Source organism: Ceratotherium simum, chromosome 14, assembly GCF_057802395.1.
Source record: "Ceratotherium simum simum isolate JZ-2026a chromosome 14, ASM5780239v1, whole genome shotgun sequence".
NCBI classification, from domain to species: domain Eukaryota; kingdom Metazoa; phylum Chordata; class Mammalia; order Perissodactyla; family Rhinocerotidae; genus Ceratotherium; species Ceratotherium simum.
The window spans coordinates 6,792,106-6,814,952 of NC_141913.1; the positions used below are offsets into that span (position 1 = coordinate 6,792,106).

At 38.8% G+C, this 22,847-nt stretch overlaps 1 protein-coding gene across 12 annotated transcripts in view; it reads right to left on the reverse strand.

Annotated features, from left to right (window-relative positions):
- Positions 1-22,847, reverse strand: part of LOC101394358 (nucleoporin SEH1) — a 164,090-nt gene that overhangs the window by 36,171 nt on the left and 105,072 nt on the right. For 11 of the 12 annotated variants that reach the window (XR_015554247.1, XM_087438931.1, XM_087438928.1 and 8 more), the window contains 11 exons: positions 17,105-17,276; positions 13,982-14,903; positions 12,585-12,733; positions 11,002-11,232; positions 3,445-3,570; positions 3,118-3,261; positions 2,928-2,991; positions 2,362-2,501; positions 2,170-2,262; positions 1,546-1,664; positions 472-648 (listed from right to left, as the gene is read on the reverse strand). Coding sequence is in view for 11 of the 12 variants with exons in the window: in XM_087438931.1 (XP_087295057.1) it covers positions 472-648; positions 1,546-1,664; positions 2,170-2,262; positions 2,362-2,501; positions 2,928-2,991; positions 3,118-3,261; positions 3,445-3,570; positions 11,002-11,232; positions 12,585-12,733; positions 13,982-14,903; positions 17,105-17,276 (2,337 nt within the window). In the remaining variant the exon portion in view is untranslated. The remainder of the gene's footprint in view (positions 1-471; positions 649-1,545; positions 1,665-2,169; positions 2,263-2,361; positions 2,502-2,927; positions 2,992-3,117; positions 3,262-3,444; positions 3,571-11,001; positions 11,233-12,584; positions 12,734-13,981; positions 14,904-17,104; positions 17,277-22,847) is intronic. The other variant, XM_087438929.1, reaches the window with a different exon arrangement.

The following is a 22,847-nucleotide window of genomic DNA, read 5'->3' on the forward strand; positions in this document are numbered from 1 at the left end:
AATCAGCAGAGAATTCACCTAAGAGCTTAAGAAAATTGAAACCTATTTTTTTGGATTGCATTTTAAAAAGAGGTGAAATTTTAATTAAAAAATCTGAATTCATGATAAGAAGATTAAAGAGTATGAGATAGGGCCGGCCCCGTGGCTTAGCGGTTAAGCGCGTGCGCTCCGCGGCTGGCGGCCCGGGTTCGGATCCCGGACGCGCACCGACGCACCGCTTCTCCAGCCATGCTGAGGCCGCGTCCCACATACAGCAACTAGAAGGATGTGCAGCTATGACATACAACTATCTACTGGGGCTTTGGGGGGAAAAAATAAATAAATGAAATTATAAAAATAAAAAAAAAAAAGTATGAGATAGCTTTATCTCAATTCTAAAAACATTGATGGTCATAATTAATACAGTGGAGATTAACATTAGGTGACGACAGCAAAATCTTAGCACTCAGAGGCTGCTATATGCACACTTACTGTGTTCTACCAAGAGGGACACCTCCCCAAGCCAGAAACTGCTTGTTGGATAAAATCGATGGAATATCTGAGCAGCAAGGTCCAGGTGTCACAAGTTTATTTCCTGAAGAAATTACTTCACCTTTTAACACCACTTCATATTGAGGTCCAAACGGCTGCACAAATATTTTCAAGATCCTAACAAAGAAAACCATCTAAGTTGAATGTTCAGATTTCAATTCTTTTGGCAACTATTTCCTACATGATTCCTTTGTCCCAGAGACTGAGCTGGGCGTTGAGGATACAATGACATTCCCACCCTTAGAGTTTATATTCCAGAGGAAAATACAAAGAAAGAGACTGCTACAATACTATCTATACGGTGGGACAGGAGAAGTTTACGGGGCTACAGGAATACTACTGAAGACTACTTATGAGGAATTTGGGAAGAATTGAGTAAAACTTCCCAGATGAAGGAGTTAACCGTGAAGTTGAGGGTAAGCATTCCGGGCACAAGTCTTCACATTTGCGCAGGCCAGCTCTTCACAGTAGCAGACTGAGCACACTAGGACATTCTATACCTCAGGTGGGGGATAGGCCACGTGTGTCTCAGGATAGTGTGCTTCTAAGAGAGGTTTATCAAGCAAGTTCAAATACTAATGACAATGGTGCTCTGACAATTGTGAGGTGATATTCACTTATGACTTGGATGCCAAAAAGTCACAGGACTGGAGAAGCAGTGGGGAAAAGTATCTTAAACTAACAACTGACAAGGTCAATCAATGGTTTCCTTGGAGAGAAAGAAAAAGTTAACGAGAAACATCAAGATTAACATTTTATTATTTACTTTTCTCAGAATATACTTGAAAATAGTGATTTCTTAAATTCTAGTCAGCTGGTTTAAAAGGAGATTTTTAGTAAACAAAAAAGGAAAATCTGAGGCTAAATTAAGGAGGTTAAACAGAACTATATCATCTATTAGGTGAGGTAAAACATGTACTCTATCATTCACGCTGTGGATTAAAGCACAGCTTAAGTAAGTGGCTGTTTTGAGAGAGGAGTACAAACTTGTCATTATACACAAGTTTATATTACCTTTCCTCACAGGCTTTGGGATCCTTTGGAGTAAATGAAACTATAACTTCGTGTTCTTCTCCAGGTTTAAGGAAGAGATTCTCTGGATCCACGGAAAAGTGACTTCCTTGATCTGGGATCTAAATATTTATATAATTATAACTAATGCCGACTTATGTAAATACAGCTTTTACACAGTTACTCTCCTTGTCTTATGTGTCTTTCCCATTTACTGTGATATTATTTTCCCCCTTCTCTTTGTCCATCACTGTCCCACCTTGTCTTATTCTCTTGGAAAGGGTACTTCTTTCTCCTTTCTCTTCCATAACAAACTTTATCTTCTACCCTTTCTCTAATTCCTGGTCACTAACACCCTCTCATTCGCCCATACGTCTCAGAAATAATGTCTACGTATGTGGATCACTCTTCTTCAAATCCACCTAGCCACAGGATAACATACATTTTTTAGGAAATAATCTAGAACTTGGTTCTTATATATAAAACATTAGATAGATGTCACATTTAAAGTTCCTTATCTATTTTATACTAGTACAACACCAAGCTTTTAAAGTACTCTCAGATTCCTCCATTTGATATCACAGTGTGAGGAAATACTATGTTATAGCACTCTGACACAATTCTTACCTTGATATCTAAGTAAACATCAATATTTCCGGCATTTTTCAAAGGTAAGTGCTGCTTTGTTGAGGAAGCCACACTAGCAAACAAGTGCATAGTCTAGAGGATTGGGGTAAAACATGCATTTTAAACAAATATCACTATTAGAATGAAATTAACCTGAATATAAAATAATGCAAAGAGAAGAGTTCAGGGTACCTGTAAGTCTTTCGGAGCATGTATCCTAGCTATTCCCGTTCTTGCTCGAAGACAAATACTTTTAATGACTGGTGTAGGGTTTGGGCTATCAACTTCTATATCAACTCTTGCCAAGAATTCTTCTGCTGAGTCTAGAATCTCTATAAAAGTTCATTCTTTCAGTTTAGACACCACAGAGTTATTTAATTCTAAATGCTACGAGTGGTCCAACACTATGCCATCAGAAGTCACAAGAAATCTTGAGCAAGATGATTTTTTAAAGAACTCAAAGAGGAATAAAAATGAGTGAAGGAGAGAAAAAGAAGAAAACATCCAATTGGTAGATGTGACAAAAATCAATTAACAGAAAAGATCCCAGAAGCTTACAGTGGTACTTGCTTGGGTTACCCACAATTACATGGATTTGACTCAAAATAGCATGCTCTCTGCCTCATTTTTAAAACAACATAAAATATTTGACAAATTACTCAAAGTATTCATATTTACTGATGGAGGAAATAAGCCTCAACTTTGTAGTTTATTTAGCTACAGAGTAAACCAATTCCCACAGAACGTAAACGTGATACCTGAAGAAGTGATCCGTTTCTTTGGACTATGGAAAAGAACCCAAATTATCAGAAATTCTGGATCCTGTAAAACAAATAAAAAAATTTTTAAAGGTACACTGGCATTAAGATTAAAGTCTTAATGAAAGAAAGTAGTTTGGAAACTTAACTTCTTCAATTCTAAACCAGATCTTCGATCCACTCTGCTTACCTGTCCGTCGTAACTGGCAGGCATCATGTGATTGATCACAGAGGGAGCTGCCAGCTGAGCAATCATGTCAGCATGAGGAGCAGCTTTTACAGAAGCATGGACAGGTTCCTTGGAAAACATGAAGCAGCGCCAGGCTATGGCATTCTGTTCATAAATAGAAGAGTTAGTTTCAATAAAGCGAATGGTGTTACGTTAAATTTGTTGACAAAATCCTTAACAAAAAAATTTACTTCTATAAGAAAAATTGACCAAGAATGATATAGCAGTATCTACAACTCCAAATCAATGTGCTCTGTAAATGGTTTCTTACTGTACATTAGTACTTACTGCATTAATAATAAGTCTGATAGGCACGGTGGCACGTGTCTTGTTTATCAATTTTAATGGGAGAGCTTTCCAGCCTCCATAAGTCAAGTCACCAAAATCAAGAACATCTTTCTTTTCTGTTTCTACCTAATTATGGAAAAAAAAAAAAGGACTGATTTATAAAAAGCAATAACTCAAGTCACCAAAATCAAGAACATCTTTCTTTTCTGTTTCTACTTAATTATGAAAAAAAGAGACTGATTTATAGAAAGCAATATATTAATAAATATCACAGCTTATGTTCATATCACTGCCCTTTCTAGCCACAAATAAAGAGTCAGCATTAAAGGTAAACTTAAGTTTCTGCAGGCTACTTTACAATTGCTATTTTCTTATATTTTTATTTTTATTTATTTATTTTTTCCCCCAAAGCCCCAGAAGATAGTTGTATGTCATAGGTGCACATCCTTCTAGTTGCTGTATGTGGGACGCGGCCTTAGTATGGCCGGAGAAGTGATGCGTCGGTGTGCGCCCAGGATCCGAACCCGGGCCACCAGCAGCGGAGTGCACGCACTTAACCGCTAAGCCACCGGGCTGGCCCTTACAATTGCTATTTTCTACAAAAATAAATATTAAATTCTTTTTCTGAGGTAGTCTATGTACCTAAATACACTACAGAACAAAGCAATATCTTAGTGGTTGTTATTTTGAAAAGACTGTTAGATCTTAAGACAAACTGACAATTTTATAAAATATATAAGCCTCCCTTCAGTGAGCTCTATTATTACAATACTGACTTCTCAATTCCCTTCAAAACATATGTTGGCATTTTCAGATTTAGTCCAAACTTCTGACAATACTGGAAATGTTTAAAATGATATCATAATAGACATATCAAAAGTTTAAAATGAGTGCCTACCATCACGACAGACTGACTTCTTTAAACATGAGAAACCAACCTAACACAGACCCCTCACACCCACTCATGTAGAAATGCTGGATAAGGCCGGCCCTGTGGCTTGGTGGTTAAGTGCGCGCCCTGCAATGCTGGTGGCCCGGGTTCGGATCCCGGGTGCACATCGAGGCACCACTTCTCCGTCCATCCTGGGGCTGAGTCCCACATACAGCAACTGGAAGGATGTGCAGCTATGACATGCAACTATCTACTGGGGCTTTGGGGGTAAAAAAATAAAATAAATAAAATTCTAAAAAAAAAAAAAAAAAAAGAAATGCTGGATAATAGTTAACACACACACATGAATTTTTTTGGCTTAGCCAAACATAAACAGAAATTAAAAGCAGACTGGCAAATGGCAGCTGACTTCCACGGCAGCCCATGAAGGTTTAGGGTCAACTCATCCCCTAAGTGGGTGAGCTTCAATACCTTCCTGAGAACAGAAGGTAGGACCTTGAGCTTGTTGTGGGCAGGGAGAGGCTGGAATGAAATTTGAACTCCCTGCATAAAGCGCAGAAATTCAAAGGGCCCTTTTTATGAAAAGGGAACTGGAAAAACTCTGTTTACGTGTCTGAGGAGACAACAGGGAAGCTTGTCCCAGGGATGAGTGGGCACTGGAAGATCATTTGCAGGAAAGTGAAACCCTAGGCCTACGCCACATCAGGTATGGGAGCTCCAAGCTGAAAATCACTGAAATCTTTAGTGCCTCCAGTATTTATGCAAAGTGCTCTCCAGGGACACTCTGAAAAACCAGAACACATGGGATTTCTATAACGAAAAGCAGCCTCCATGAATATGATCTCTTATTAAAAAGTTTAAAATATCAATTAAAAAATTAGAAACCACAGGAAGAAAATAATCAGGGAGACCCAGCAAAACTAATGAACAGAAGAATTAGCACCTGAAGAACTAGAAATAATCTGAAATAAATTATAAGTACATTTTAAATACAGATAAGAGAACAGAGTCCATGAAGAAGGGAAAAACAGAAGATTCAAGAAGCAATGGCAAGCAAAAAAATGTATAAATAACTTGACGATTCTGTTAAAAATAGTTTAATGTTGGAGTTTTAAAACCATTTGGGGGGCCGGCCCCGTGGCTTAGCGGTTAAGTGCGTGCGCTCCGCTGCTGGCGGCCCGGGTTCGGATCCCAGGCGCGCACCGACACACCCCTTGTCCAGCCATGCTGAGGCCGCATCCCACATACAGCAACTAGAAGGATGTTCAGCTATGACATACAACTATCTACTGGGGCTTTGGGGGAAAAAAAAAATAATAAAAAATAAAAAACAAATATAAAACCACTTGGATCTAAAATATTAGTCAATGATAATATGGAAGGAAAAGATCAGCATTAAGATGAATCAAGCTTCTTGTGTTGTTTGGGAATAAAACAGAGCTCCTGATTAATTTTAGACCTGAGTAGCCAATTTGGAAAAAAAAAGGGAATAGAAATGTGTAACTTCCAGACTAATGCATATGCAAAAGAAGGATGAAAGAAAAATATAACCCATCCAGTAGGAGTCAGGAAAGGTGGGGGGAAAAAAAACAGCAGTTTTTAAGAGACATTATAACAAAATAGAGGTTGAAGACTAAAAAATAAAGAGATGGAAATAGATATACTAGGAAATTACTAAACAAAAGAAAAGACATACAATATTAAAATCACACAAAATAGACTTTAGGACAATAGGAAAAAAGAGAATTGTTACTTAAAAAGGAATCATTGGGGCTGGCCCAGTGGCATAGTGGTTAAGTTTGCGTACTCTGTTCCAGTGGCCCGGGGTTCACAGGTTCGGATCCTGGGCGTGGACCTACACACCACTTATCAAGTCATGCTGTGGTGGTGTCCCACATATAAAGTAGAGGAAGATGGGCACAAATGTTAGCCCAGGGCCAATCTTCCTCAGCAAAAAGAAGAGGACTGGCAACAGATGTTAGCTCAGGGCTAATCTTCCTCACCAAAAAAAAAACAAAAACAAAAAAAGGAACCACTTCACTTAAAAGATAAAACCATCCTGAGCCTAAACACATGTAACAACATACGTGTAGAATATCCAAGACAAAAATCAATATAATTATAAGGAGAAACTGACAAATCCATAAGCACCTCCCTGAGAGGCCAAAAGATTAAGCAAACAGAAATATCAGTAATGGGCCGGCCCTGTGGCTTAGCAGTTAAGTGCACGCGCTCCGCTGCTGGCAGCCTGGGTTCGGATCCCGGGCGCGCACCAACGCACTGCTTCTCCGGCCATGCTGAGGCCGCGTCCCACATACAGCAACTAGAAGGATGTGTAGCTATGACATACAACTATCTACTGGGGCTTTGGGGGAAAAATAAATAAATAAAATTAAAAAAAAAAAAAAGAAATATCAGTAATGATACAAAAGATAGGAACTACAGAGCAACAAACCAGAGCTAAATGACACATAAAAGAACTCTACACCTAAAAGAGAGAAGCACCATTCCTTTTTAAGCACATAAGAAACACTAACATACTGAACACATACTAGACCACAGAATCTCTCTCTCTCTCCCTCTCCCTCCCCGTCTCCCACCCATATTCTGACCACAAAGTTGGGGTTATGGGGGGAAGGTAGCTGAAACACCCCCAACACATTTGGAAACTATAAATGTACTTTAAAATACACAACAATCCAATTTCCCAAAGAGAAGATAAAAAAAGTCTTTTTGGCCAATTTCAACACATAAACCTTTAGCAATGTGGAGGTAATAGCTGACTATATTTTTCAGTTTGGGTACATATATATATGTAATATGTAATACAATATTTAAAAAACCATATAAATTTAGAAATATTGCTATTTCCACTTTGTATTTGAGTCAATAGTTCAACAGCTATTAATTGAGTCCCTACTATGTGCCAAGCACACTTCTGGAAAAGAACAAAAGAGACACTTCCTGCCCCCAAGTGACTTACACTCTAGTGGGGGCAAGCAGGATCAGACGATAACAATAAACAGGTAAATATTTAGTATGTCAAAAGCTGAAGAGTACTAAACAGAAAAGTAAAGCTGGCTAAAGGGAAGTGGGAGTGTGGAGATGAGGAGACAGGTGGTGGCTGCCATTCTATGAACGGTGTTCAGGTGACATCTGAGCAGAGATCTGGCTAAAGTGAGAAAGTAAGGCACGCGATGATCTGTGGGAAGAGTATTCCAGTCAGATGACAAGAGTACTCAAACTCTGACAAGGATCATCAGTACTGGTGGCTTCTTCATCACTAGAGATACTTTCCAAGCTGTCTTCAGGCATCCAGAAAACTTAGTCTTCATGTGCACCCAAACTGATACCACAGCACTTTTTAAATCTATATGTGATGCTGTCACTGAAAGTTACTCCAAGCTGAAACACTCCTTCATAAAACATAGGGTAGTTGTTTTTATTTATCCTATAAATATACATTCAAGATTTCTCCTATCTAACCACTTACCCATAATTTTTCTTAACGTGATATTGAAGAGGCTAACGTATAACATCCAACATTTACACACCACCAGGAATAATCACTGAATCTGGTTCAATTTCTTAATCTCCTGGGTTTTTTTAAATCAATTATGTCAAATGACTTTTCAGAATGTCCCAAACTAACATTCAAGAAATTACAGGCTAGGGGCCGGCCCCGTGGTGTGGCAGTTAAGTGCACGCGCTCCGCTGCTGGCAGCCCCAGTTCGGATCCTGGGCACGCACCGACGCACCACTTGTCAGGCCATGCTGTGGCGGCGTCCCACATAAAGTGGAGGAAGATGGGCACGGATGTTGGCAGCAAAAAGAGGAGGACTGGTATGGATGTTAGCTCAGGGCTGAACTTCCTCACAAAAAAAATAAATAAATAAATTACAGGCTAACGCATTACACTCAAAGAGTGAATTTGAAGCAACTCCTCCCTCTTTTCCGAGGGATACTTTTTTGGAGGAGGAAAAACAAACCTTGTTTTATCTTTGGGATACAGGGTCTTAGCTGACTATGCTATATTTAGAGTTTTAGCCCGATTAAAAAAAAAAAAAAAAAGAGTTGCAAAGAAGAGCCAAGGAATGGGAAAAAATAATCACAGAGCATAATTATTAGCAAAGATTTATACTCCAGAATATAAGGAACATCTACAAAAATCAATAAAGACATTCAAAACAATAAAAAAAAGGGCAAGAAATATAAACAGGCAGTTCAGAGAAGAGGAAACCAGAATAGCTAACAAACACAGAAAAAGATGCTCAACATCACTAGTAATCTGAGTATGCAAATTAAAACAAGTTTTTTCACATCCAAGAAGTAAGCAAACAATTTAAAATCTAACAATAACAAATGTTAGCAATACTAGAAAGTTTCATACTTTTACTCTGGGAACATAAATTAGCAATTTAGCAATATCTAGCTAAAATAAAAGTACATATACTACAAAATGTGATGTTTTCTGTAGGGACCTGGGAGATCCTTTATCAAGTTAAGAAAGCAATCTAACAGTTTTTACAGATGTGGCCTCTGTATAAAATTTCTAAACTATCTCTCATGGGGAATATTATTCCCTAGTCAAATCCTGCTGGTCCTTTAGGGCCCAAATACTCCTCTAAGTTCCATGCCTCCAAGAAAGCTTTCACTGACTTGGCTAACACTGAACCATCCCTTACACCAGTGGTTCCCAAACTTGCATGTATGTGGGACTCAAAGCACAGACCTCAGACGAATAAAATCACAATCTCTGGAGGTGGGACATAGATATTAGCATTTTTTTTGAAGTTTGTCAGGTGATTCCAATGAGCAGACCAGTTTGGGAACCTCTGCCTTACACTATTAAATATCACTTATGTGAGCCACTCAAAATATAGCAACTTCAAATATTGCTTAGTTTTCAAAGCAAAAAGCAGTTTTGTAGCAAAACTGCTACAAAAATGTAAGCTGTTTAAGGTCAAGCACAAAAGCCTAGTACAGCAGAATGTATTGAAATACAAAAAATTAATGACGTCGGTTCTCAAGTGCGGGTAATTTGGTAATGTTTGGAGACATTTTGGGTAGTCACAACTTGCAGGAAGGAGACACTACTGACACCCAGTGGGTAGAGACCAGGGATGCTGCTAAACACCCTACACTATACAGCCCCCCACCTCCAACTAAGAACTATCCAGGCTGAAATATCAATAGCACCAAAGTTGAAAAAACCCTGTCCTAGAGAATGGCAAGCATTGCAGAGCTGATTGACAAGTATATAAAATGGCACTTAAGCAAAAAGAAAAAGATCATTAAGAGTTTATAATATGAGAACTTCTACAAACTCTACTTCCTCTTCCATGCCCTAGAAAATTAAAAAATTGCTCAGCTAAGTTACTAAGCATTGCCCCTGGGAAAAGGTAAGAAAAGGCACATGCACAGTGAAAAGAAACACTGAATGATTCTCATCAGCCTCTCAGGAGGCTATCCTGCCTCTCATTCCCCACATCCAACCTCTAAACAGAATCACAGAGCTTTGTTGAATGAAACAACAAATTAACTGTAGTAGGAGCTCAGTAACACCTGGTAAGTGTGGTTAAACAAACATGTTAGTTTCAATTCACATATTAGGAATCAATTGATTTTTAATTATCATGAAGAGCTGCTCTGCTTTTCCTGTTTTGTATCCTCCCCATCTCTCCCTCATACATTCCTTAATCTTGTTCAATATGTTAGTTCTGATTTCACTCACAATCAGTTAAGACAAGACACTTCTTGTACAGCTGTGGTTGTTAACTAAGGCTGCAATTTGTAATCATCTGGTGAGATTTATAAATTACCAATACTGAGCCATGTCCTCCCTCCTCCCCCAATTCTCATTTAGTTGGTCTGGGTGGGACATTAAGGCATTGGGGTGCATTTAAAACCCCCAGTGTTATTCCAATGTGCAGCAAGGGTTAAGAACCATTGTCCTAAAGACACATATAATCCCACAACTGCTTCATTATCCCAACTTGGCTAGACCTAATTTCTTTCACTTTCACAAAATGGGTGACTATAAAAGAGAAACTTTTTCAGCTAGTAAATAATCTTCAGGTATAAAAAAGAAGACTATGAATATGGTACTTTCCTAAGTGCACATCAAATTACATATATACTAGAAACCAGCTGGAAAATAGGGTTTAATGTTATACTTCGCTTTATAAACATCTTAGCAAGTATATCTGTGTTTCTGTAAAACAGAAATAATTTTAAATTTTGGAATAAGAAGACATTAAGAAGCGATGTTTAGCTTAATTGTAACTTTGAGGCACATTTGCCCACAAATTCATTTTTCCCCAAATATTATTTCTAAGGTAAAACAGACTTCATTAAAATGCCAGGTATGGGGGCCGGCCCCATGGCCAAGTGGTTAAGGCTCCACGTCCTCTGCTTCAGCAGCCCGGGTTTGTGGGTTCGGATCCCAGATGTGGACCTACTCCATTCACATGCCATGCTGTGGAGGCGTCCCACACACAAAAGTGGAGGAAGACTGGCACAGATGTTAGCTTAGGGCTGATCTTCCTCAGGCAAAAAAAAAAAAAAAGAGGAAGACTGGCAACAGATGTTAGCTTAGGATGGATCTTCTTCACCGGAAAAAAAAAAATGCCGGGTATGACAAAGACCCACTCACAAATAGTTACCTCGATCACAGGGGTCTCAGCAATAGCGGTGAGAATGACTCTGCTTGCCAAGGCTTCTGCCTGTACTATTGTCTCAGCATCTGCTGAAAATGGCCAAGAAGCAACACTGAACGTACATCTGAAAATCCCAGGATTGGACGGTATGAAAAGTACTTTTATCTCTTCTGTGGCATGAGGTCTTATGATGACTTTATTCTTGAAAACTAAACAAGGATATGCTGAAAGATCCACCTTTAAAAAAAAAAGTCACATGGCTCATTAAGAAATGCCTCACAATGAAAATCAAAAGTAGAACAAACTAGTTTAAGATCCCTTTTCCCAGTCACTTCAACTACCAAATGTAGACATTTATTACCTCTTCAAAAATACCCAAGTCTTTTAACTCATTATCATTAAGGTACAATTAGTCAAAATTATGAAGACATACGAAGGTAAGTTATCTATACTCTCACTTTCCTTGAAAAGGGCACTGAAAATGGCAGCACTTCACAGCCCTGTACATCACCCTAGGACCTGGTTTCTGCAGCTCTATAATGCAGGGGGTTAGACTGATCTCTAAGATACCTCATCAGGCCTCCAAGTCTACAATTGTGTCTCACTCCAACCCCTCCCTCCTCACTGTAAATGGGGATCTTCTTTTCTACTCCTATTCCAGAGACAACATTACTTCCTACATGCCCCTCAAAAGACCCCAATCTCTCCTCCTTCCATTCTCAACCCTTTTCTCCAATTACCTGCTTTTCATCTAACCTCAGGATCAGAGGGGAAAGACTAGGAAAAAGGGAGAGAAAGGGTAGACACAGTTTTATTTTATCACGTAAATAAAGGTTATTACTAGGAGGTAAAAGGGGAGAGTAAACCCATCCACCGATGTTCGTCTGTAAGTAGCAGTCACAAAACCAGGACTTTCCAAAACAAGAACTGCTGACCGTATTTCTCACTCTCCCTATTCACTGATGTTCAAATGGTTATTGTAATCATGAAAGGAGATTTAGAGTCTAGAACTTTAGCAGCTGTAACTGATCATGTGAGACACCCTTGCTCTAATAGTTAATGCTAAAACTGTATTTCCAGGTATTTCAAAAGATCATGTAAGAACATGATCAGATAAATTAGTCAAAAAGACTCTACTTACTAAATGTAGGCGTAGGTCTCAAGAGTAACTTGTGTTTTTTTTTGTTATTTTGATAAACGACAGTAACTTATATTCAATTACATTTAACAAAACTGACAAGTAGAGACCAGAAACTCAGAGCTTTCAGTCTGTGGTGTAAATGACAGCACTAAAAGCACATTTACATGATTTTATAAATAAATGACAATGAAATATAATGATTAATAAGTAAATAATAATAATAACTGATAGAAAATGAGAAACATTCAGATTTCACTTCTTATACTGGAAGTACAACAACAAAGGAGTGACCGAGAAAAAGACATCCTTCCAATGATTCTGTGCAAGGTATAAGGGGTGGGGGGAGGACATACTCTGCAGTATAAAAGAGAGTACTAGACAAAGGAGAAATCCAGCATTAATCAAAATCCAATTGCTAAGTCAAAGGAGAAAGACATAGAAAGCTTACCTTGTCACCATTAACACTAACACTGAGAAGCCCAATGCTGACCTGCAGCCAGCGGTCAGCTGGATTAAGTACACTAAGGTGGGTTTGTGAAGCAATGCCGACACAGCAAGCATGAGGAAACTTCAGTTCCTCAGGTACTCTTACATTCCCTGGGTAAAAATAAAGCATAGTCAAAACGCAAGTTATATCAAACATCTGATTAAAAGCACAATTGGTTAAATGGAAATTTTAAGACTATCTGTGTATACCCAAGAGCTATGGTAAAAAGCGCCCCAGATCTTCAGGAGTCCTTGACACTGTATAAGCCTCAGTGAGACTGGCCAGTAATTTTTTCCTGCTGCATCCAGCCCATGAAGAAGAACAATTAAAATTGACCAAACTCACAATTTACAGCTAATCAACTCTTAGATGTTACTACCTATTAGTAATCTCTTCTTTTTTTCTCTCACAAATATAAGCCACTACCTAACCTAATAAACAAGAGGCTCTAACTTGAATTTTTACTACTACAACCAATCTTGATAATCCTTCTGCAGTTACTCTGAAATTTCCTTCAGAAGAAAAAGAGGGGGCCGGCCCCGTGGCTTAGCGGTTAAGTGTGCGCGCTCCGCTACTGGCGGCCTGGGTTCGGATCCCGGGGGCGCACCGACGCACCGCTTCTCCGGCCATGCTGAGGTCGCGTCCCACACAGTTTGTGCAACTATGACGTACAACTATCTACTGGGGCTTTGGGGAGAAAAAGGGAAAAAAAGGAGGAGGATGGGCAATAGATATTAGCTCAGAGCCGGTCTTCCTCAGCAAAAAGAGGAGGATTCGCACGGATGTTAGCTCAGGACTGATCTTCCTCACAAAAAAAAAAAGAAGAAGAAAAAGAGGGCAGAGAAGAAGACAGCACTCCAGTGGCCATGTGCGCTATGTCAGGAAAAGTACAGCGTCCAGCTCTGCTCAGCAGAGTGACTGCCAGCAAGGGAACAGGGGGCAGCGCAGCCACCACAGACAAGAGCGGAAGGGTGCTGCCTCTCACTACCACAACAGTTACCTCTCAAAAGGCTTACAAGCTGCAAGGAGACTCACTCCTTCAGGGAGGCAACTCTAAACTGGACGTTTCCTAATTGAAAGAACAACAGAAGTCCAAGTGCAGAGCATGAGAGAGAGACAGGAAACAAAGGCATCAGGAGTTTCACCTGTATAAGTTTTCATGTTTTTCTAAGGCCACTTCAGGGACCCTTGCACAGAAATACGTTATGGTCTTTGTTCCAAATTCAGGACAAAGAAAAAAACTTTCAAGACATTTAGGCCAATCAGTATCTCCTTGAAACAAACTAGTTTTATGGTCTCATTTGAGAAAACGCAATTTTTAAATAACAATAAGTAGTAACAGAGAAAAGACATCTTACCAAATCCTGACATCACTCCTGAATCCCATGGTTCAGTTCCACGATTTGCACCAACAGATTGCACAGGAAAAGGTTTTGCTGTAGTTAGAAGATTCTGATTTAAGGAATTAGAATATGGGTTACAAAGAGAAGAGGTACCCATCAATCCAGGGCCAATATTTTGTCCTAGACAAATGCCCACAGCCACAGAGTTCTGAACATGCTCTCCTGCGACAGCAGGATAAGGATAATTTCCTGAGAATCCACAGACTGTGGCATTGTCAGCATGGCACTGAGGCAAAGCAATATTTCCAGCTGAAGGTAGTGTTCCCAAATACTGCTGGGCAAAGGGAGCTGTGATAAAAGAATGTCGAGTCAAGAGTGTAGGAACTGCAGTGGGCACATTCTGCATCTCAGGAACAGAACCACAAGCCACTATGCTGGGAATAGGAGCACACTGGTTTCCAGAGGCCATGTAATGAGGAACTTGGCCACTTAATGCACCGTCGGCAGTTGATATATCTTCAGAAGTTCCTCTTTCCCCTTCGTTCACAGATGCCTGGCATGAGGCAGGGAGGCGTGGCATCACCGACACAGCTGGGTGGCTGAGACCTGACTTGCTCAGTAGAGTCATGCTGATCTGGTCCAGTTCACTGGGGTTTGAGGTCAAACCTACCACATTGGTTTCCGATAGATCTCCACTTTTGAAGGAAAGATCTTTACTCAGTCTAAAGTTAGGTTTTACATTTTCAGGTTTGCTACTCAGAGAAGTAGTTTCAGTCACTTGCTCTGTGTCCGAGTTTTTCTGGATAACATATGATAATGCTCTTTTTTTTCTACTTTGAAATGGACCTTTTTCTCTCAACTTTTCCACAGTCTGTTCCTCTGATAGAATTGGACTGGTCTGAATAATTGTGGTGCTCAACTCACTGGTGATATCACTCTGTGACAAAAAATGTTTAGAAATAATCCACAGATAAACTGAATATTACAAATTGTAACCATGTTGATATAATCTCAAATAATATAATAAAGAGATCTACATGACATTAACAATGAAAAAAAAGTTGGCTTACACAGTAGTTTTATAGCTGTGAAATACATGATTAAAAGTTAGAAAATTGGCATTCACTGTTTTATAGAAATAATTATGAGGAGACTGAAAAGGAGGTATACACGAATTACATCTCTGAAAAATTTACATAGATAAAGGACCAGAGACAGGTAATTTTGTGCAAATTTAAGGGATTTTTCCTGTAAACTGTACAATAAAAATTTAAGCAAATTAATAACAAAGGAGTGGGGGATGAGCAAGCTTTCCAATGATATCAACGTGAGCTTAGGAACCAACGCAAAGCCAGCTCACAGGCTCCCTCACCTCCGTTATTAGTTTATACCGCTGTTACGCTAGAAGATGCTAATTTTTACGAGCACTAAGTCTTTTCCAGTATCTAAACTTATGTGATTCTGTTTTCCTAAGTATGAAGTAATAGCCCTAGGCAATGTTCATATAGTCATTTCTGTATAAGGCATAACCATAGGGGTGACATTTACAGCTCTGCAGGGCAGATCAGCTGGAATTTACACACAAGACACACTTGACCCTCACTGATTATTCTTGGTACTTGGTTTGGAAATTTCTGCTGGACCAAAGCTTTAGAAACAAAGACACTGATAAACAAATACAAGATTATTTATCAGTCGTCATCATCAAGCAACGAATCATTAAATAAATATAAATAATAGCCAGTATGTATTCAGTGGTGACTTCTTGGTGCCAAGCCCTGCCCTCACATCACTGTCTTTCCTTACAGATGAAGAAATAGGCTTGGGGACGTTATAATCTGTATCAGAAAGTAGCAAAGGAAAGGCCATCTGACTCCACAATTCAGCTCTTAACCACTACGCTAAGAACATAGAGACCCAACATGTAACAGCATCATCAAAAAGACAGCTTTCAATGAAATGGGTATACTGATTTGTCCAACATGATACCCTATGTTTAGTAACTTTGGTGGATATATTTAGTAATAGGTGAGTGGAGAAGGCCTCTATTGCACACTCACAACAGTCATATTCAGCTTATTAAAAACACTGAGTACTGTCACATTTACGAAACACACACACAGATAATAAAATTCTAGCTTCTCCCACATAAATCTCTCAGATCTACCTGCTTCTCTCCCACCCTACTGCCACTACCTTAGTCCAAGCCCACATTGTCTCTCACCTGACTGCCTAGAGTAGCCTTGTGTCAAATCTTCCTGATTCTAATCTTGTCCCCCCTCAATGCCTCTGCCCGACTACTACTGCAATAAGTTTTTCTTTTTTTCTCGCTGAGGAAGACTGGCCCTAGACTAAATCCGTGCCTATCTTCCTCTACTTTATATGTTGGATGCCTGCCATAGCACGGCTTGATAAGCGGTGCATAGGTCCGCACCTGGGATCCGAACCTCCAAACCCCAAGCCACTGGAGCGGAGCGGGCGGACTTAACCACTACACCACTGGGCCAGCCCTGCAATGAGCTTTTCAAACATCAACACGGACTATGTCAGTGTCCTGCTTAAGAGCCTTCAAACTCCCAAATTTTCCATCCTGGACTCTTCAAGGTTTGGCCTGTCCTCCTTTCCTCATGTACATGGATGCACGGCAGCCATTCCATTCCAAACTTCATGGAGTCTCTCAAATGCAGTGTGTATTTTACAATTCCATGCCTTCTCCCATTTGTTTGTCTGTTTGTCCCTGCCTAATTCCAAGCAGTCCTGCAAAATATGGCTTCAACACATTACCTATCCCTTCCATAAACCTTTGCTGAACCCTTGCCACCCCCCAGTCAGGTTTTTAGTTACCTCCTTCTGAATCCCCACAGCATAGATCTATCAAAGTGCATTTCATTACACCGTGTGTCTTGCTTGTCCTGCACTAGGCTGACAGCTTTTTGAGGGCAGATACTAAAATATTTGTACTTCTAGTGCCTACACAGGATGAGTAGTTGTTTAACCAAAACACATAAACACACACATTTATTTTAAAGGCAAAATAGCAACAGAAACTATACAGACCTGAACTTCAGGCTGAGTCCTATTATCAATAACACTTTAGAGCCAGAAGCCTTACCAAAGAAATAAAAAAGTACTGCTCACCTTGTGGTCCTCAAGGCCATGATCTGAGGCCGTGGTGGGACAAGTACTCTCTTGTTCAGACACGTAAGTCAGCCTGCTCACACCAGCCTGTGGACACATCAACTGAGACAACTCACTCTCACAGGGGGGCTTCTGATGATGAGCTGCTGAACCAAAAGACTCCAAAGCACACCTGAAAGAGAGAACACTTCATGACTAGAGTTGTCCAATCCTTTACTCAACATTATCTACACTAACAAAAAGCCATTCCACCTTGTCTACAATCTTGTTAATCTACAGTCTCTGCTCTAGGTGCCATATAGAATAACTCAACCATGGATTCAATTTTTTTTACCCTTAATTATCTAAAACTGTAAATTATATTCCTATTGAATGAAGTATCTGGTAAGCTACTGTAAAAGAAAAATGTTGTGGCATTTTCATTAATAAATTCTATATACAGTCACATAACAATGTTAGCTACTCATTCAACAAAAATTTACTGAATACTTGATATAGAGCAATGAGCAGAGTATTCAAAATTTCCTGCCTTCAAAGAGCAAAGATGAAAAAAGAATCATGTAGATAAGTGCAAAGAAATGGGAACAGTCATACTGTTCATGCTGATAGGAATATAAAGTGGCACAACTTTTGGTTGAGCAATTAAGTAATGCATATCAAAAGCCCCTTGACTCAGACACTCTACATCTAGGAACTAATCCTAAGAAAAAAATTAATGCTAACTATAAAGACTTTGCTAAAAGGATATATCATCATATATTACTATCGATAATAAAGTAGGGAATCTTAAATGTCATACAGGAAGAATTAGGTTATGGAAATTATGGCACAAACACACAATAAAATACTACGCAGACATTTTAAATCATGCTGTTGAATATTATCCTTTGACTCAGAAAGATATTCATAATATATTAAGTAAAAAAAAACTAGAAAGCAATAAATAGCAAGATCCCACATCTATTTAATACACGCTCCATATTCTGTTAGTCAACACCCGTCACAGGGTCAGTCCAACCTGATTCAAGGAGAGAGAAGGCACCTCTGGAGGAAAAGTGGCAAAGTCACACTGGATAGGAAATTTTGTCACAGCATCTCTGGAAACAGTTGCTGCACCTACTGAATGCTCTGCCATTTAGTTTCAATTCAGCCCTTAATTTGAGTGAATTTTACCCCATCTTTTTTTGCACAAAGTTCAGAATACTCAGCTGGGCAATGAACACAGAGAGAAAATCCTATTTCGATTTCTGGATTTTCAGAAGTTCCAAATCAAGACAGTATTGACAAAATACTAGTTAGTGAATTTCTAACCAATGGAGACAAAATATTAACCAAATTGCTCCAGGCCTACTTTAGCTACCGTATAACAAGCACCTACCCGGGTTCCTCTATGCACATGCACACACACATGCGTACATACTCACACAGATACCACGACACAGCACGGAAAAAGTTCTGGGCTGCTGGGGTGATGTGTTATATTAGTCTTATCTCCTTTGGCTGAAAGCAACAAACACATCTAGGTTGTATTATCTCAAGCAATGAGAAGTGAACTGCAAGCACACACGGAAATAAAAGGAGAGAAATTTCAGTCACGATGTCAGACTTCAAAGGAATCCAAAAATTGCCAAGGTGCCAGCCACACAGAGACTCAAAGACAGTTCTGGAATTAGAAGCTCTAAATCAGCTCTATGGACTTGCTGGAAACTAAGTCAGAAGCTATAAGACCAGCTAGCAGGAATGCTAATAAGAGCAAAACTTATCAGATAAAGTGCACTCACCAAAAAAATGTTGTCACTGAACAGATAAAAATTATGACCAACATTTCACCAGGAATATAAAAAAACTTAATGGAATATGAGCTGGCAGAAACCAGAAAAAGGGTAGCACAAAAATATCAAACCCATTTTACCACGATAAAAAAGTATAAAGAGGATTTCAATAAAAATAAATGAATACAAAATTAGAGTCTACGTTGGCAGCAATGAAAAGCATAGTTGATGCTACAGAAAATCAGAGATGCAGAGGATAAACATTTGAATAGCTATCCCACAATACAGAGTAAATACACAAAGAAATGAAACTTAGGAAAGAGAAAATGTTCACAAATGACCAGAGAAGGGAGGATCAAGTAATGGGCAACCAGCATACTCAAAAGAAGGAGGGAATAAGGGGAACACAAGCAGTAATCAAAGGTAATAGAAAATAAAACTTTCCTCAGTTGAAGAAAGAACTGTGTATACAGAGGTTATCATAATCCAAGAAAATCGCCTAAACCCATTCATTTGAAGCTGATGAGGCAAAAAGGAGAGAGAAAGCAATAGTAGGAACATAAAAATGGAGCCAGAAATTACGCTTAGAAAAAACACATATTATGCAACAGGAGAATGGATAAACAGAATGTGGTATATTCATGCAATGGAGTACTATGCAGCAATAAACACAATGAGCTACTGATACATCTACTGCAACAACAGATGAATCTCAAAAACATGTTAAGTAGAAAAGGCTCGACACACAAAAAATGTGCTATATGATTCCATTCACATGAAATGCAAGAACAGATAAAACTAGTTGGTGATACAAATCAGAAAGTGGGCACCAGAGTAGGGGTGGGAGAAAGGAGAAGGAGAATTGATTGGAAAAAGGCAAGGGATTGTTAATGGGATGATGTAAACATTCTATATATTTTAGGGGGTGGTTTTTAAATAGGTGTACATAAGTGTCAAAAACTTACTGAATGAAACCTATAAGATCTTTGCATTTTATTGTATGTTAATTATGCATCAATAAAAATATAATACAATGCATACTGTGAAATCCTAAAATTGGTTTAGGAGTAGGCCAAAACCTGACAGTAAGCTTGCTAGTAGGCTAAACTGTGCCCCTGAAAGGATTCACAGATTAATCTACATACCAGATTCTGAGGAAGAGATCTCAACTACTATTTGCTTTGCAGACGATGGCAGCAAAAAAATGTACTTTTTTTTAAGCAACTCAGCAACACAACATCACTCTCATTTCATCTTCCTCAGCAATTTTAGTTCAAAGTACACTTACTCTCTTATAAATTGGCCTTTTCTCATTAAGTTCCATTGTTTTGCCCCAAGCTGAGAGGTGAGGGTGCAGGTGCTTAGCTAGCTTACCCACGGTGGGTAAGAGTATCAATTCCATGGTCACTTTAGAAAGGTAAACATGATGCCCTCACATTCAAAATATCTGAGCGTATGCCAAGTCCATGAAAAAGTTTAGTATCACCCCCCCCAAAAAGGTGTGTTTCCTAAACTTAATGAATAAGTACATTTCCTCAGGAGCACAAGAAAAAACAGATGAGTCCAAGAGTGAGAGATATCCAGCCCAGCATTTTGTCTCTGATCATGCAGTAAAAGGCAGTGTAAAGGAAAAAAATCATAATAAGGTAAGTTTTATAATAATAATAATAAGAGTACTTATAGTTTTTATTAAAAGCCTTCATATACAATTAAAAAATATCAAAACCAAAGAAAACAAGATGAAATTGGGAAGTACACAGGGGGAAAGAGATATTGCAAAAAACACTGTAAGGAATCCAGATTTCAGAAATGTGAAATGCAAATCAAATGAAACAAATTACGAAAGAGGCAGATCGATTGTGATGATGGAAAAGTTCTGTATCTGTGATTGTGGAGATGGTTACACAAATTCACACCTAGGATAAAATGACAGAAAATTCTGCCCACACTTTGCACCCATGACAAGTTCTCGGTTGTAATACCATGCTATAATTACGTAAAATGCAACCACTGGGGGAAACTGGGTGAAGGGTACACGGAACCTATCTATACTGTCTTCGCAACTTCTTGTGAATCTATAATTATTCCAAAATAAAAAGTTCTTGAAGGATTAAAGAGAAAATGAATGCAGAAGTCAAGAAAAACAGATCCACATATGCATCACTAGTGTTCCTGGGGGCAGTAGGGGGAGGGAGCAGGATGAATATTTTAACCAATAACTCAAAAAAACTTTCTTAAATAAAAGATTACTTGAATCCTCCTACTGAAAGAGTGTACTGTGTGACAGGACAAAATAATCATGAAGACTCAACATAGAGATATAGCCTAATAAAATTATTAGACTTGAAAGATAGAGTATCTTCAGCATAAACTTACAAAAAGATCAATCAAATTTGAGGCAAAAAGAATTAGGGTAGCCTCAGATTTCCCTCCTATATTCATTAGAGACAGTAAAGCAATCCCTAAAAGCAGCTTAAGAAAGTGTAAGCCAAAGATTTTTAACAGTCGTGCTGTCCTTCAATTACAAATGCCACAGACCAACTTCTGAACATAAAAAGCCTAGGGAATGTTGCTCCCTCAGTGCTTCTCTGAGCAAACCACTACAGGACACACTTCAGTCAACCAAGAGGGGAAATACCTGATGGCAAGAAATGAATATATTTAACTGTAGAACAAAAACTAAACAAGTGTAGGGTACAGTGATAAATCAAAATGTAAATGAAATGCCAACATAGAAATTACATAACTAAAAAACAAAGTGAAAAGAGAAAGAACATGAGAATAAGTTCAGTAATTGTCTCATTGGTAATAGATGGTGTTACAGGTTGAATTGTGTTCCCAAAAAAGATATGCTGAAGTCCTAACCCTCTATACCTGAGAAAGTGACCTTATTTGGAAATGGGGTTATTGCAAATGCAATTAGTTAAGATGAGGTCACAGTGGAGTAGGCTGGGCCCATAATTCAATGTGAATGGTGTCCTTATAAGAGAGAAATCTGGACACAGATACAGGTAGTAAACAGCCATGTGATTACAGAAATGCATCTACAAGCCAATGAACATCTAGGGCTACCAAAAGTTGGAAGACGCAAGGAAGGACCCTCCCCTAAAAGCTTCAGAGAGAACACGGCACTGGACTTCTAGCCTACAGGTTACGAGACAATAGATTTCTGTTGTTTTAAGCCACTCAGTTTGTGGTACTTGTTACGGCAGCCATGGGAAACTAACACAGCTGGGAATCAAAGAACATCATTTAAAAGCCGTCAAAACAAGTGTCAGAAGTAGAAGCATATTTAACAGTACAAAAATAAACACTTAGATAATTTTATAGACAAATATTAGTGGGGAGAGGAAGGAGAAAAATCACTGGATGACATCAATGATGACACATCATAGTCAGATGATCTTCAAATTTGGTTGGGCTGGATGACTTGTCCTTTAAAATATGAACTTAACTGTTAAGAGGTGGCTATGTATATGAAAAAGTGTTTCAAAATGAGGTATCTAGAAGGAGTCATTGAAATAGGAAAGAATTAAGCTCTCCATTGATATTTAGCTCTAACTTACCCATACCATTTCAAATGAATATGCAAAACGTCAATGGTACATTGGGAAACATTTAACAGGAAACTGTGAAATCAAATATAATATCAATTTTTTCAAAATATTGAACATTTTTGATAATTTCACTGGTTAGGTAAATTTTTCTGTATATTAAAATTTTTCAAGGCCAGCCCCAGTGGCCTAGTGGTAAAGTTCAGCGCTCTCTACTTCAGCAGCCTGGGTTCGGTTCCCGGGCCTCAACCTACATACACTCTTGTTAGCAGCCATGCTGTGCTGGCGGCCCACATACTAAAAACTAGAGGAGGATTGGCATGGGTTTTAGCTCAGGGCAAATCTTCCTCAGCAAAAAAATAAATAAATAAAATCTTTCAATAGAGAAACACATAAAAGATCTTTCATAAAGCCATA